At 61.2% G+C, this 10,771-nt stretch overlaps 1 protein-coding gene across 2 annotated transcripts; it reads left to right on the top strand.

The window, feature by feature from the left end:
- The first annotated feature begins 566 nt into the window (after positions 1-566).
- On the top strand, positions 567-9,917 carry UBXN6 (UBX domain protein 6). Of its 2 annotated transcripts, none has more exons than XM_039878389.1 (10): positions 567-722; positions 3,690-3,853; positions 4,269-4,333; positions 5,331-5,459; positions 6,531-6,628; positions 7,218-7,293; positions 7,919-8,003; positions 8,119-8,469; positions 8,656-8,804; positions 9,361-9,917. In XM_039878389.1, exons 1-10 carry the CDS (start codon positions 640-642, stop codon positions 9,484-9,486), a joined length of 1,326 nt encoding a protein of 441 aa, XP_039734323.1. In that variant the 5' UTR covers positions 567-639; the 3' UTR covers positions 9,487-9,917. The 2 variants fall into 2 exon arrangements, with proteins under 2 accessions (XP_039734323.1, XP_039734324.1); XM_039878390.1 differs by lacking the exon at positions 567-722 and adding an exon at positions 1,916-2,294.
- Positions 9,918-10,771: the final 854 nt, after the last annotated feature.

Genomic DNA, 10,771 nt, shown 5'->3' with positions numbered 1-10,771 from the left:
CACAGAGCCGGCTCTCAATTAAAGGAGTAAAATATGGGAACGCCTGCCATTTATTGAGCCTTCCAATTATATCGTCGCGCTTACAAATCTTCCCGGGAAGCAGGTGCTATTCTTGTCGCCATTTTATAGACGGGAACCTGAAGCTCAGGAAGGTTAAAGGAACTGGCGGGATTATGGGGCTCACCGCGCGGGGCTGGGCTGTGGGAGCCTTGAGTGTCCCACAATTGAATTGGGACTTTATCACGTAAGCGCCAGGGAGCCAGGAAAAGCCGTGAGCAGGGCCAGCGCTCTCCCCGTGGGGTCAGTCGGCCGGCGCTCCCTCTCCTGTCACCCGCCTGGGAACGCGGTGGAAGGCGCCAAGCCCAGCCTCCCCCTGGAAGCGCGCACGTCGCCCCTGGCAACGGAGTCCGGAAGAACCACCGAGACGCGGACCGAGAGATCAGAGCGGTCGCCTAGACGCGGAGGGCTAGAAAGGCGCGCCGGGCCGATTGTCACGTGGGCGGTGGCGCGGAGGCGGGACTTCCGGCGGCGCCGTGTTTTTTTTCCGGTTGTTGGCTCCCGCCGGCCCCTCCCTGACTGGGCCCTGCGCCCCCCACCCCCCGCCCCCCGCGGCCCCCAGCCGCCGGGCCCGCCGCCGCCATGAAGAAATTCTTCCAGGAGATCAAGTCTGACATCAAGTTTAAGAGTGCGGGGCCCGGACAGAAGCTCACGGAGTCAGTGGGGTGCGTGACGGGCGCTGAGGCGTAAGCCGGGGGCGGGGACGGGCGCGGGAGCGGAGGCCCCGAGTCAGGGGCAGAGAGCTGGGGAAGGAGGGAGTGAGGGGAGGGGAGCCGGTCTGCATATGGGAAGTGGGCGAGGGCAGATAAGGGGGCAGGGAGTGATCTGGACGGGCGCAATTGGCGGGGAGTTGGTTGATGAAACGGAGCATCTGGCGCGGGGAGCAGGGGCGGCATTGAGGGATTCGATGGGCGGATCTGGGGCCCTAGGGCGACCCGGGCCAGTCGGAGCCCGGAGCAGCTATGAGCCTGAGAGGTTTAGCGTCCGTAGGGATGGGGGGTCCGTCCCCAGCCGCGGAGCCGCGCGAGGGAGGACCCGGTGAGCCGCGCGGTGATCAGGAACCATGCCGCCGGGCTGGCGAGGGTCGGCAGGTCTGTGCCAGTCTGGCGTGAACGCCGGTGGCCTGGCGATGCGACGTCCCGGGGAGGAACGGAGGGGCGCGGAGGCGGACGCGCGAGTCCGCGACGGGAAATGACAAATTCGCGGACGCCAGTCGATGAACGAAATTCTAGTGACCTTGGGAGGTATGAGGTGGTGTGCACAGCCTGGAGGCCTCGGGAGCTGGTTGGAGGGAAGGGGAAGGGCCTGGTGCAAGATCTGGAACCCTCAAGAGGAGGTGTGTGGGGCCAATGGGGCAGGTGCTGTGGAGCAGGAAAAGAGGATGGATGCTAGGGCTGGCTGGTGGGCAGAGAAGGAAGTTCCACTGGGGCGGGCTGCTGCAGGGAGCCAGAGCCAGAGGGGACTGGCAGGGGTGGTCCTAGGATGGGGAGTGACTGAGGAAAGATGTCAGCCTGGGCAGGGGCCCGTGGGGAATCATAGAAGGGATTGCGAAGAGGTAGGGGCCAGGTGGAGGGCAGGACTGGGCGGTGAGAGAATCATGAGGCGGTGGTGCTGGGTGAGGGGGAGTGGGTGCAGGGCAAGGGCCTCAGGCCATCTGTCCTGAGGATTGGTGGATCTTGGGGTTCGTCGGAGAGGAGCACTGAGTGGGACAAAAGAGGCCCATGAGGGCCAGGTCCGAGACTAGGGGGTCGGGGGAGAAACACAGTGGACAAAATCAGAGCCCGAGAGCCTGAGAAGGGTAGAAGGGCAGCTTGAGAGGGGGCTGTGGGGCGCGGTAGACCAGACAAGGAGGTCCGTTCATCCGTTCGACAAGTGGTGGGTGGTGGTGGCGGCTGGGGCAGCTGGGACTGTGGGACAGGAAGGAGGTGGAGGCCCTGAGGTTGATTAGAGGTCTGGGAGGAGAGTGGCGGGAAGTAGTGGAGACGCAGGTTTGTGCGACACTCGAGGAGCGAGATGGGAGACTCAGGGTGTGCGGGAGGGCGTGTGTCAAGCAGTTTCAGTGTGGCTGAGACAAAATTCTCAGGCCTCGCCTTCTAGTGGGGGACACGGACAAATAAACCAGTACCTATGGGATGACAGATCACGTGGTGTTTGGATGGTGAAAAAAAATCACAGGGCAGGGGATAGTGTTGCAGGAATGCCTCTCTGAGGTGACATTTGAGCCAAAGCTGGATGAGGTGAGACTCAACTCCCCTTTCCTTCCTCCCTACCCTCCCCATCTCTCTGTCCCCTCGTCCCCCGCCCCCCTTGCACACGAAGCACTCTACCCCTCCCAGACCTCCTGCCCTCATCCCACCTCCGGGCATAGCATTCCTGGCAGAGGCACAGGAAGTGCAAAGGCTCTGTGGCGGGAACCCGCTGGGCCTGCGTGTGCAACATCCGGACACCAGCGTAGACAGGAGCGAATGAGGGAGGTAGAGGTGGCAGCGTGGCCGCGGGTGGCTTTAGGGTCCTGTTGTACAGGTGCTGGGAGGACTTGGTGCAGAGGTGTGGTCAGTGCTGGCTTCAGTTTTAGAGGGAGCCCTCTGGCCGCCCAGGGGAGCCACCTGAGGGTTGGGCGAGGTGTTCCGGAAAGCGGCATTTTTATAGAAAGAGCTCAACATCACACGGGGCTGGGGCGGGTGTGGGTGACTCATTTTTTCTTCAACTCGACCTTTTCGGCTGTGGAGAGGGCTGGCAGGAGGGGCCGGAATAGGCAGGAAGCAGGTCTCAGGGACCTTGGAACAAGAAGAGAGGGCAGCCTTTGCACCTGAGCGGAGGACTGAGGCCGGGAACTGAGAGCCTTGGCCCCTGGGGTTTTGCAGACGTAGCGCAGCAGTCGCAACTGCTGGGGCCGGGGCCGGGGCCGGGGCCGGTCCTGGTCCTGAGGGAAGGTAGGCGAGGCGGGAGCCGGCCTGGGCAGGAGGGACATCTCTGCTGACACATTCTCTCTGCTGACACATCCGCAGCCAGCTCTTTTTCCTGCTAAGTAGATTAGAAGCCATCCCTCCCCTGGGGTCGTGGCAGGTGTATTTCCCAGGGTGGAGAGTGAGCCAGAGCTCAGGGATGTGTTTAACCCGGGGCTCACAGCTGTCTGAGCTGCTGTGACTTTCTAGGACTTGTGAGAAGGGATCTTGAGACCTCCCTCGGGTGTGCGTTGGCGTGAGGCATGAACGCTGCGTGCTACCCGGCACACAGGACGTGCGCATGTCACACCTGCTCGCTGTTTGGACAGTGAGTCAGTGGTCCTACTTGGAGGGAGCGAGGACAGGAGCGACACCTTTGAGTCGCATCAGTTCCTGAAGACATTGGGGTGCTGTCCCACATACTTCCCTGGGACGGTCCCTGTGTACGTGGGTGCTGTTACGTGTTGCCCCATTTAACAGGTGACACCGCTGAGGCCCAGGCCAGTGCACGACTTGCCCAAAGGGGCAGGGCCTCTTAATGTTTGTGTCAGAGCCTTCTGGTGGCGTGGGTGGCCCCTAGCAAAGAGGGACGCGTTGGTCTGACAGCACAGGAGTGGAAGCGGGAGGGGGCGGAAGCTCTTCTGTCTGACCCTGCATCACCTTATTTTTCTTCTGTCTCTTCCCCAGGGAGAAGGCCCCCAGAGAAAAGCCCAACCAGCTGCCGCTCCGGCAGCCCCGCCAGGGCCCCACCGATGAGGCGCAGATGGCCGCCGCCGCCGCCCTGGCCCGGCTGGAGCAGAAGCAGCCGAGGGCGCGGGGCCCCACGTCGCAGGACGCCATCCGGAACCAGGGTGAGCCGCACCCGGCCTCAGGTTGCGGCAGCACTGGGCCATGGGTGCTCACGGGTCCCACGTCCTGTTTGGCCTTGGGTGCAAATAATTACATAACCAACGACTTTTGGGGGCTTTAAAATCACAGCTGTGAGGGGAGAAATGCAGGATGGAAAGGAACAAGGGTCTGATGAGTCCGGGTGGGTCGAAGCTGGGCAAGTGGAAGAGGTCAAAGGTCCTCAGGTGGTCAGGCGAAGCTTGGGGGCCAGGAAGGACCTGAAGCTAGAGGAAAGACTAGAACTCAGGCTGGCCTCGGGGGTAGGTGGGGGGTGGTGGTGAGCCTGTCTCAGTAGGAGGATCTGGGTCCTCTGGGCAGGGCTGGCCCTGGGGACAGAGCAGGATCCATACACTGACCCGTCTCTGCCTCTCCCTGCAGTGAGAAAGGAACTTCGAGCGGAAGCGACTGTCAGTGGGAGCCCGGAAGTCCCAGGGACCAACATGGTAAAAGCATCCACGTGGCTGGTGACACCCCAGGGGGCCTGGGGCACGGGAGCCAGACTGCCCCCAGGTTCCTCCTTTTTTTGGTCTAATTGGCCATTTCATCATCCCCAGATAAGTGGCCAGCCTTGGGCTAGAAGCACCTGGTGGGGGACATGGGATGCAGAGACAGGTCAGGGTGGGTAGAGGTCACACTGGCCGTGGGGAGCCCTGCCTTGCAAGGTTGAGGTGGACTGTACCAGTGCAGTGCCGCCTGGGCCCTCTATGCTCGGCACCTGATGCCAGGCCTGGGTGCTGAGTGTGGGACTGGATCCCATTAGCTTGTTGGTCGGTTGCTCTTACGGGTCCCAGTTTTCAAAAGAGAAAACAGGTTGAGGGAGGCAAAGCCCGCTGTCCTCAGTCATGTACCTCAAAACCGAATGGGAGCCCCAGTCTTTGGGACACCAAGGCCAGTACCCTTAGCACTGCCCTGTGCCGCCTTCTTGGGGGGTAAGAGAGCTCTGCAGAGACTGGCGTAAGCGGAGGCCTTCCTGGAGGAGGAGAACCTCAGAGTGGAGCTCTGGAGAAAGCACATTCGCAGCAGCTGGACCCTCGAGTTCTCCCTGGACTTTAGCGTGGGAGAAACCCTAGAGGTGGCCTCGGGCCAGGGCCCCAGACAGAGGCCGGAACTCATCCAGGGCACCATGACTGTGGACGCTCAACCACAGACCCGCTGTCCACAAGGTGCGGGGACAGGAGCAGCAGCAGCCATTGACTGAGCACTGTGTCCAAAGCTGCCACACTGAATTCCGAGCTGGTCCTGCAGAGATGTTTCACAGACCAGAAAACAGCCTCGGAGGGCCTCGGTCCCCGGACCACGGTGTTTCACGGCGGAGGGGAACATGTTGGGACCAGGGACATCTGGCTTCCAGGGCCGTGCTTTCAGGACTGTGGCAGCTCAGTGGCTCGGGCAGCCTCTGTCCACAGCCCGGGCTCAGACACCTTTATCCGCATCTCCCAGGTGCCCGAGCCCAAAGAGGAAGGCTCGACACACCTGGCAGTGCCTGGAGTGTACTTCATCTGCCCGCTCACGGGGGCCCTCCTGAGGAAGGACCAGCGGGACAGCCACGTCAAAGAGGCCATTGCCTCGGTGAGTGGTGGCCCCAGGCCTCCGTCCCCTCCCCTAGATGTTTTGGGGTCAGAGCTGCCTTCAGTGAGCGTGGGTGAGTCCGGGCAGCGTTTCCCCCTGATGTTCTCACCTGCGTACATCGTGTCCATTTTCACTTTTTTAAAGAAGTAATGCTTATGTGCGGCACAGGGGGGCAGGCATGGGGAGGGGTCTGAAGCTGCTGTACTGAACTGCCTTCCACCCACCTCTCCACCTCCCTCCCGGGAGGCGACCTCTGCGGGTAGCTTTCAGAGATGTTCCAGATACGCGTCTCTTCCGTTCACTGGTTTTGGTTTTACGTAAAAGCTACTGTAGTGTTCCCGCTTACTTATTGTGGACACTATCTGCCATTAAACCCGTATGAAAAAGACACCGATGTTTTTTTCCTTTAGTACTCTGCGTTTGGAAATAATTCCAAACTTAAAATTGCAAAAAGAATAAAAGGATACCTGAATATCTGCCCTGGGTCTGAGTTTCCCACCACCGTCATCACAAGTCACTACAAACTCTGGGGCTTCAAACATACACGTCTAGTCTCTTATTCTGGAAGTCAGAGGCCGACGTGGCTCTCACTGGTGGCAGAAGGGCCGCGTTCCTTCTGGACGTTCTGGGAGAGTCCATTTCCAGGCCTTTCCGGCTCCCAGGCAGCCTGTATTCTGTGGCCTCTTCCTCCATTTTCACAGCCGGGATGCCAAGCCATCTCCCTCCATCTTGCTGCCCTCTGGTTCCGTTTCCTCACGGGCCCTAAAGACACCCTGGGCCCGCCCAGATCGTCCGGGCTCACGTCCTGTCTCAGGGTTGCCAGTCGGCAGCCTCAATTCCGTGACATGACCTGGGCTGCTGACGGTTTCTCTTCCTGAGAGGTGAGGGCCGGCCCGAGGCCCAGGATGGTGCTGTCTGCCGAGTGTGTCCAGTTGAGTTTGCTTCAGTTAAACATCGCTGGCGGCCGGCTGTGAGACAGTCCTGTGTCCACTGTTATCACTGCTGCCACCTGGGTCGTCGGCCTCCAGGCCGTGAGGCGAGCGCATCTTGACCCCCTTTCTGCTCTCCCAGCATTTCTCCACTGACCCTGTAGCTGCCTCCATCATGAAAATCCACACGTTCAACAAAGACCGGGACCGGGTGAAGCTGGGCGTGGACACCATCGCCAGGTGAGCGGGGGCTCCTCCCCGCCGGGGGCAGCCCTGTGGGCCTCTAGCCTGACTTGCTGCTGAGGGGGCTCAGGAACCTGGCCCTGGGAGTGACCCCGTGGGGAAGGGGCTTGGCCTCTCTGGGCCTCAGTTTACTTGTCTATAAACCAGAGAGGTTTACCGAATTGGGGGTTCTCAACACTGGCTTCCCTGTGGATCATTAGAGCAACGTGAGGAAGGCAGGGTGCCGCCCCATTCCCCGACCAAGCAGGTCGGGGGTGTTCAAGTCAATCTTGCTCACAAGCTCCCATTATTCCGGCTCTGTTCACTCCACTGACACTGTGGTTCATTGGTGCTCTCCAGGGGAGGCAGGACTCAGGAGCAGGCACAGTGACGGGCCCCCCCGTGGGTGTCCTGTGCTGACCCAGGCTGTTGGCACCAGGGTCGGGCTCCACCGGGTATGTGAGGTCTGATTGCAGCCCCCACCCCCGAGTCACTCTTACCACAAAGCCGGCAGTGGCTCTGAGCTGCTGTCTGGCTGGGGGTGGGAGGTACAGAGGAGCCAGGCAGCCAAGCCACGCCTGTCCCCATCCCCCCGATTCTGCCTCAGGTACCTGGATAATATCCATCTGCACCCCGAAGAGGAGAAGTACCGGAAGATCAAGCTGCAGAACAAGGTGTTCCAGGTGAGGGCTGCATGCAGTGGCTTCTAGCCCGGTGTAGCCGGTGCGGCCAAGCCGCCTCAGCCACGGGGGCCCAGAGTGGTGCTGGGGCCAGTGGGAGGGTCCTCCAGGGGCTGCGGGTCGAGGTGGGCAGAGGTGGCATGTGGACAGGGGCCTTTGTGAATGTTGGTCATACAGGATGTCTGTATTTGGTGGGCCTCCCGTAACCACCCCCCCGGCATATTTTGGCTTTCCTTTAATTCGAATAATTGGGAACACGTCAGCAGTGCGGTGATTTCTTACACACACAATCATTTCTGGCTTCTGTGGAGAAATCGTGGGGTCCCTCCACCCTGATCCATGTCACTCATGCTGCTGGCAGGACACCCGCACCCAGCATGCGTGTGCCCTTCTCCACTGGGACTGCCCCATGCTGTCTTGGCTCTTGGCTCCTCTTTCACCCCAGTTGTTGTTTGGGGTCCCACCCTCTGAGCAGCTGCAAACCCTAGCCTCTCCAGGCGGGGGGTTAGATCTGCCCTGGGGTAGCTAGCTAGCTCTGCGCTGAGGGGGACGCTGGGCTGGGTGGGCCGTGAGGCTGGGGAGGGTGGGGAGGCCCAGGGCCCTGTGTGACCTCCAGCTCTGCTCCCAGGAGCGTATTAACTGCCTGGAGGGGACCCATGAGTTTTTTGAGGCCATCGGCTTCCAGAAGGCACTGTTGGCAGTTCCAGATCAGGGTAAGCTGAGTAGAGAAGGGCCTTGGCTGACCTAGGCGTTCTTGGGTGTGTGTCGGTGGGGGAGGGCTGGCTCAGGGTCTTCCTGCTGTGGCAGTGACGTCCCTGCATACTCCAGAGGGCCCCGAAGAGTTCTATGTGCTCAGTGAGGCCGCCCTGGCCCAGCCCCAGAGCCTGGAGAGGCACAAGGAGCAGCTGCTGGGCGCTGAGCCCCTGCGGGCCACACTGGCCCGCCAGCGCCGCGTCTTCCGGCCCTCACCCCTGGCCTCGCAGTTCGACCTGCCTGCCGACTTCTTTGGCCTCACGGCCGAGGAGGTCAAGCGGGAGCAGAGGCTCCGGTCTGAGGCGGTGGAGCGGCTGAGCATGCTGCGGACCAAGGCCATGCGGGAGAAGGAGGAGCAGAGAGAGATGCGCAAATACACCTACACACTGCTGCGCGTGCGCTTGCCCGATGGCTGCCTCTTGCAAGGTGCGCGTTGCCTGCCGCCGGGCCCTGCGGGGAAAGGCGGGGCCGAGCGGGTCTGGTGATAGCTTCGGCGGGTGAGCTGTGCCCTGGCAGGAGCGGGAGGTCTCTCTGGTCTGAACTCGGCTGGGTGGGTCCTGGGAGGGTTCCCATGATCTCCAGCCCTGCTCTGACTATGCCCCCCCACCCCAGGGACCTTCTACGCCCGGGAGAGGGTGGCAGTACTGTACAGTTTTGTCCGGGAGGCCTTGCAGAGCGACTGGCTGCCCTTTGAGCTGCTGGCCTCCGGGGGGCAGAAGTTGTCGGAGGACGAGAACCTGGCTTTCAATGAGTGCGGGCTGGTGAGTGACAGCCTTCCAGGTTCTCGCTGAGTGGGCACGTGCTCCCCACAAGGGCGGCGCTCTTCTGTGTGGGGTGGTGCTAGGAGAGGGCCGGCGTCAGGCTGCCTGGGCTTCAGTCCTACCTTCCCGCTTACAGTGTGACCTTGAGTCACTTGTTTTCCCCCTGTAAACTGGGAAGGAAGGTGGCAGGCGTGTTAGTTCGAGCCTCTGAGGGGAACCCAGCAGGGTTGGAAACATGGAGATTTACTGGGGAGGCTGGAGGGAGCCAGAGGGGGCTGGAGAGTGGCCTGAGTGGGAGGCCCCAACTGCTGCCCGAGGCTGGGATGGCCTCAGCCGGGCCGGGGGCATCCCTGGTCCCGGGCCGGCCATAGGAGGGACCCCTGCTTTGAGAAGGGGCTGACTGCAGGACTGGGCCTCACTGGTGCTGCTGGTGTCACTGGCAGGGAGCAGCCCCGGGACAGTGTGGCCCTGGCTCCAGCATGAGATGGTCAGCATTAAGACGTGCGCTCTGTCCTGTAGAGCCAGAGCAAGGCTGAGGCTTCTCTCCCTGCCACAGGTGCCCTCGGCCCTGCTGACCTTCTCCTGGGATGCGGCAGTGCTCGAGGACATCAAGGCCGCCGGGGCCGAGCCGGAGTCTATTCTGAAACCCGAGCTCCTGTCGGCCATCGAGAAGCTCTCGTGAAATAAAAGCAGGGTTGGCTTCAGCCCCCGTGGCCCGTCTCATGCTCTCCTGCTTCCTGCACCACTGCCGCTGTCCCAGCGCCCCTCCACTCCAGGGCCTCCTGCCTCCTCTGAGACCATTTGCCCAGCCCACAGAGCGCCTGGGCAGGGGAGGGCCGCTGGTTGGCCTGTGACCGCCGCCCAGAGAGCTTTCAGGGACAACGGCCACACTGGGTCTAAGTCTTCTCCAGCTGCTCTTAACCTGTTTAACAACCCCAGGCAGGATGGATAGGCAGGCAACTCCCTGGGCAGGAGAGTGGCCCAGGTGCCACTCCTGGCCTGAGGCCGCCTTGTAGGGTGGCTGGTGTCAGTGGCATAAGAGGGAGAAACTGGGCTTGGCAGGACAGAATTATATAAATTCTGAACCCAAATAAACAGGCTGTTTGCCTCGTCTCCTGGTGGTAATTCCAGCTGTGTGGTGCAGGGCAGGCCCAGCAGCTGCAGTCACCCAATGGCTGCTGAGGGATGGTGCCCCAGGGACCTGGGCTATGGGGTCGGGCCTCAGCCCCTGTGGATGTCCATGTTCTCATCCCTGGAACCTATAAATTTTGCTTTACGTGACAAAAGGGACTTTGCATGTAAGGATCTCAAGATGAGAGTGTCATGGGCTTTCTAGATGGGCCCAGTGCCATCACGGGTTTTTACCGTGGAAGGAGGAGGCAGAAGGGATGGGGGAGGCTGCACTGCAGGTTTCAGACTGGGGAGGGAGCCACGAACCAAGGAACGCGTGACCTCTAGAAGCTAGAAAAGGCACGGAAGTGGATTTTCCTCTGGAGCTTCCAGAAGGAACCAGCCCCGCCCACACTTGGGTTTTAATGCAGTGAGGCCCACGTCAGATCCCACACCCCAGACTAAAGTTTGAGTTTCAAGCCGTTTGTGGTCACGTGTTACAGCGGTTGTAGGGGACTGCGGGAGATGGAGGCCCAGGGCATGAAGGAACTCGCCCGTCACCCAGGGCCTGGGCGCTCCACTGCCCACCTGGATCATCTTGTCCCTCACCCTCAGGTGGACTGCTGGCTCCTGTTCCTTCTAGATCCTTACCTGTGCTGAGATCTGGTGGCTGGTCCTCTGGCCACTGCCAGTTGGGTGATGGCCAGGCTTGAAACTTCAAGGTCCCAAATTTGACTTTAAAAGCAAAAATCCATTGGCCAGCAAGCTGCCCCATGCATGCCCTTGCCTCACACCTGGGCCACCAGCAGCTGTCTTCACATGGGGCGGGGAGGGGTGTGGGGGGCAGGCCCCAGGCC

The sequence above is a fragment of the Pteropus medius genome, unplaced genomic scaffold (assembly GCF_902729225.1).
Source record: "Pteropus medius unplaced genomic scaffold, Ma_sr-lr_union100, whole genome shotgun sequence".
Lineage (NCBI taxonomy): Eukaryota > Metazoa > Chordata > Mammalia > Chiroptera > Pteropodidae > Pteropus > Pteropus medius.
This window is presented reverse-complemented; position numbering and strand designations above follow the sequence as displayed.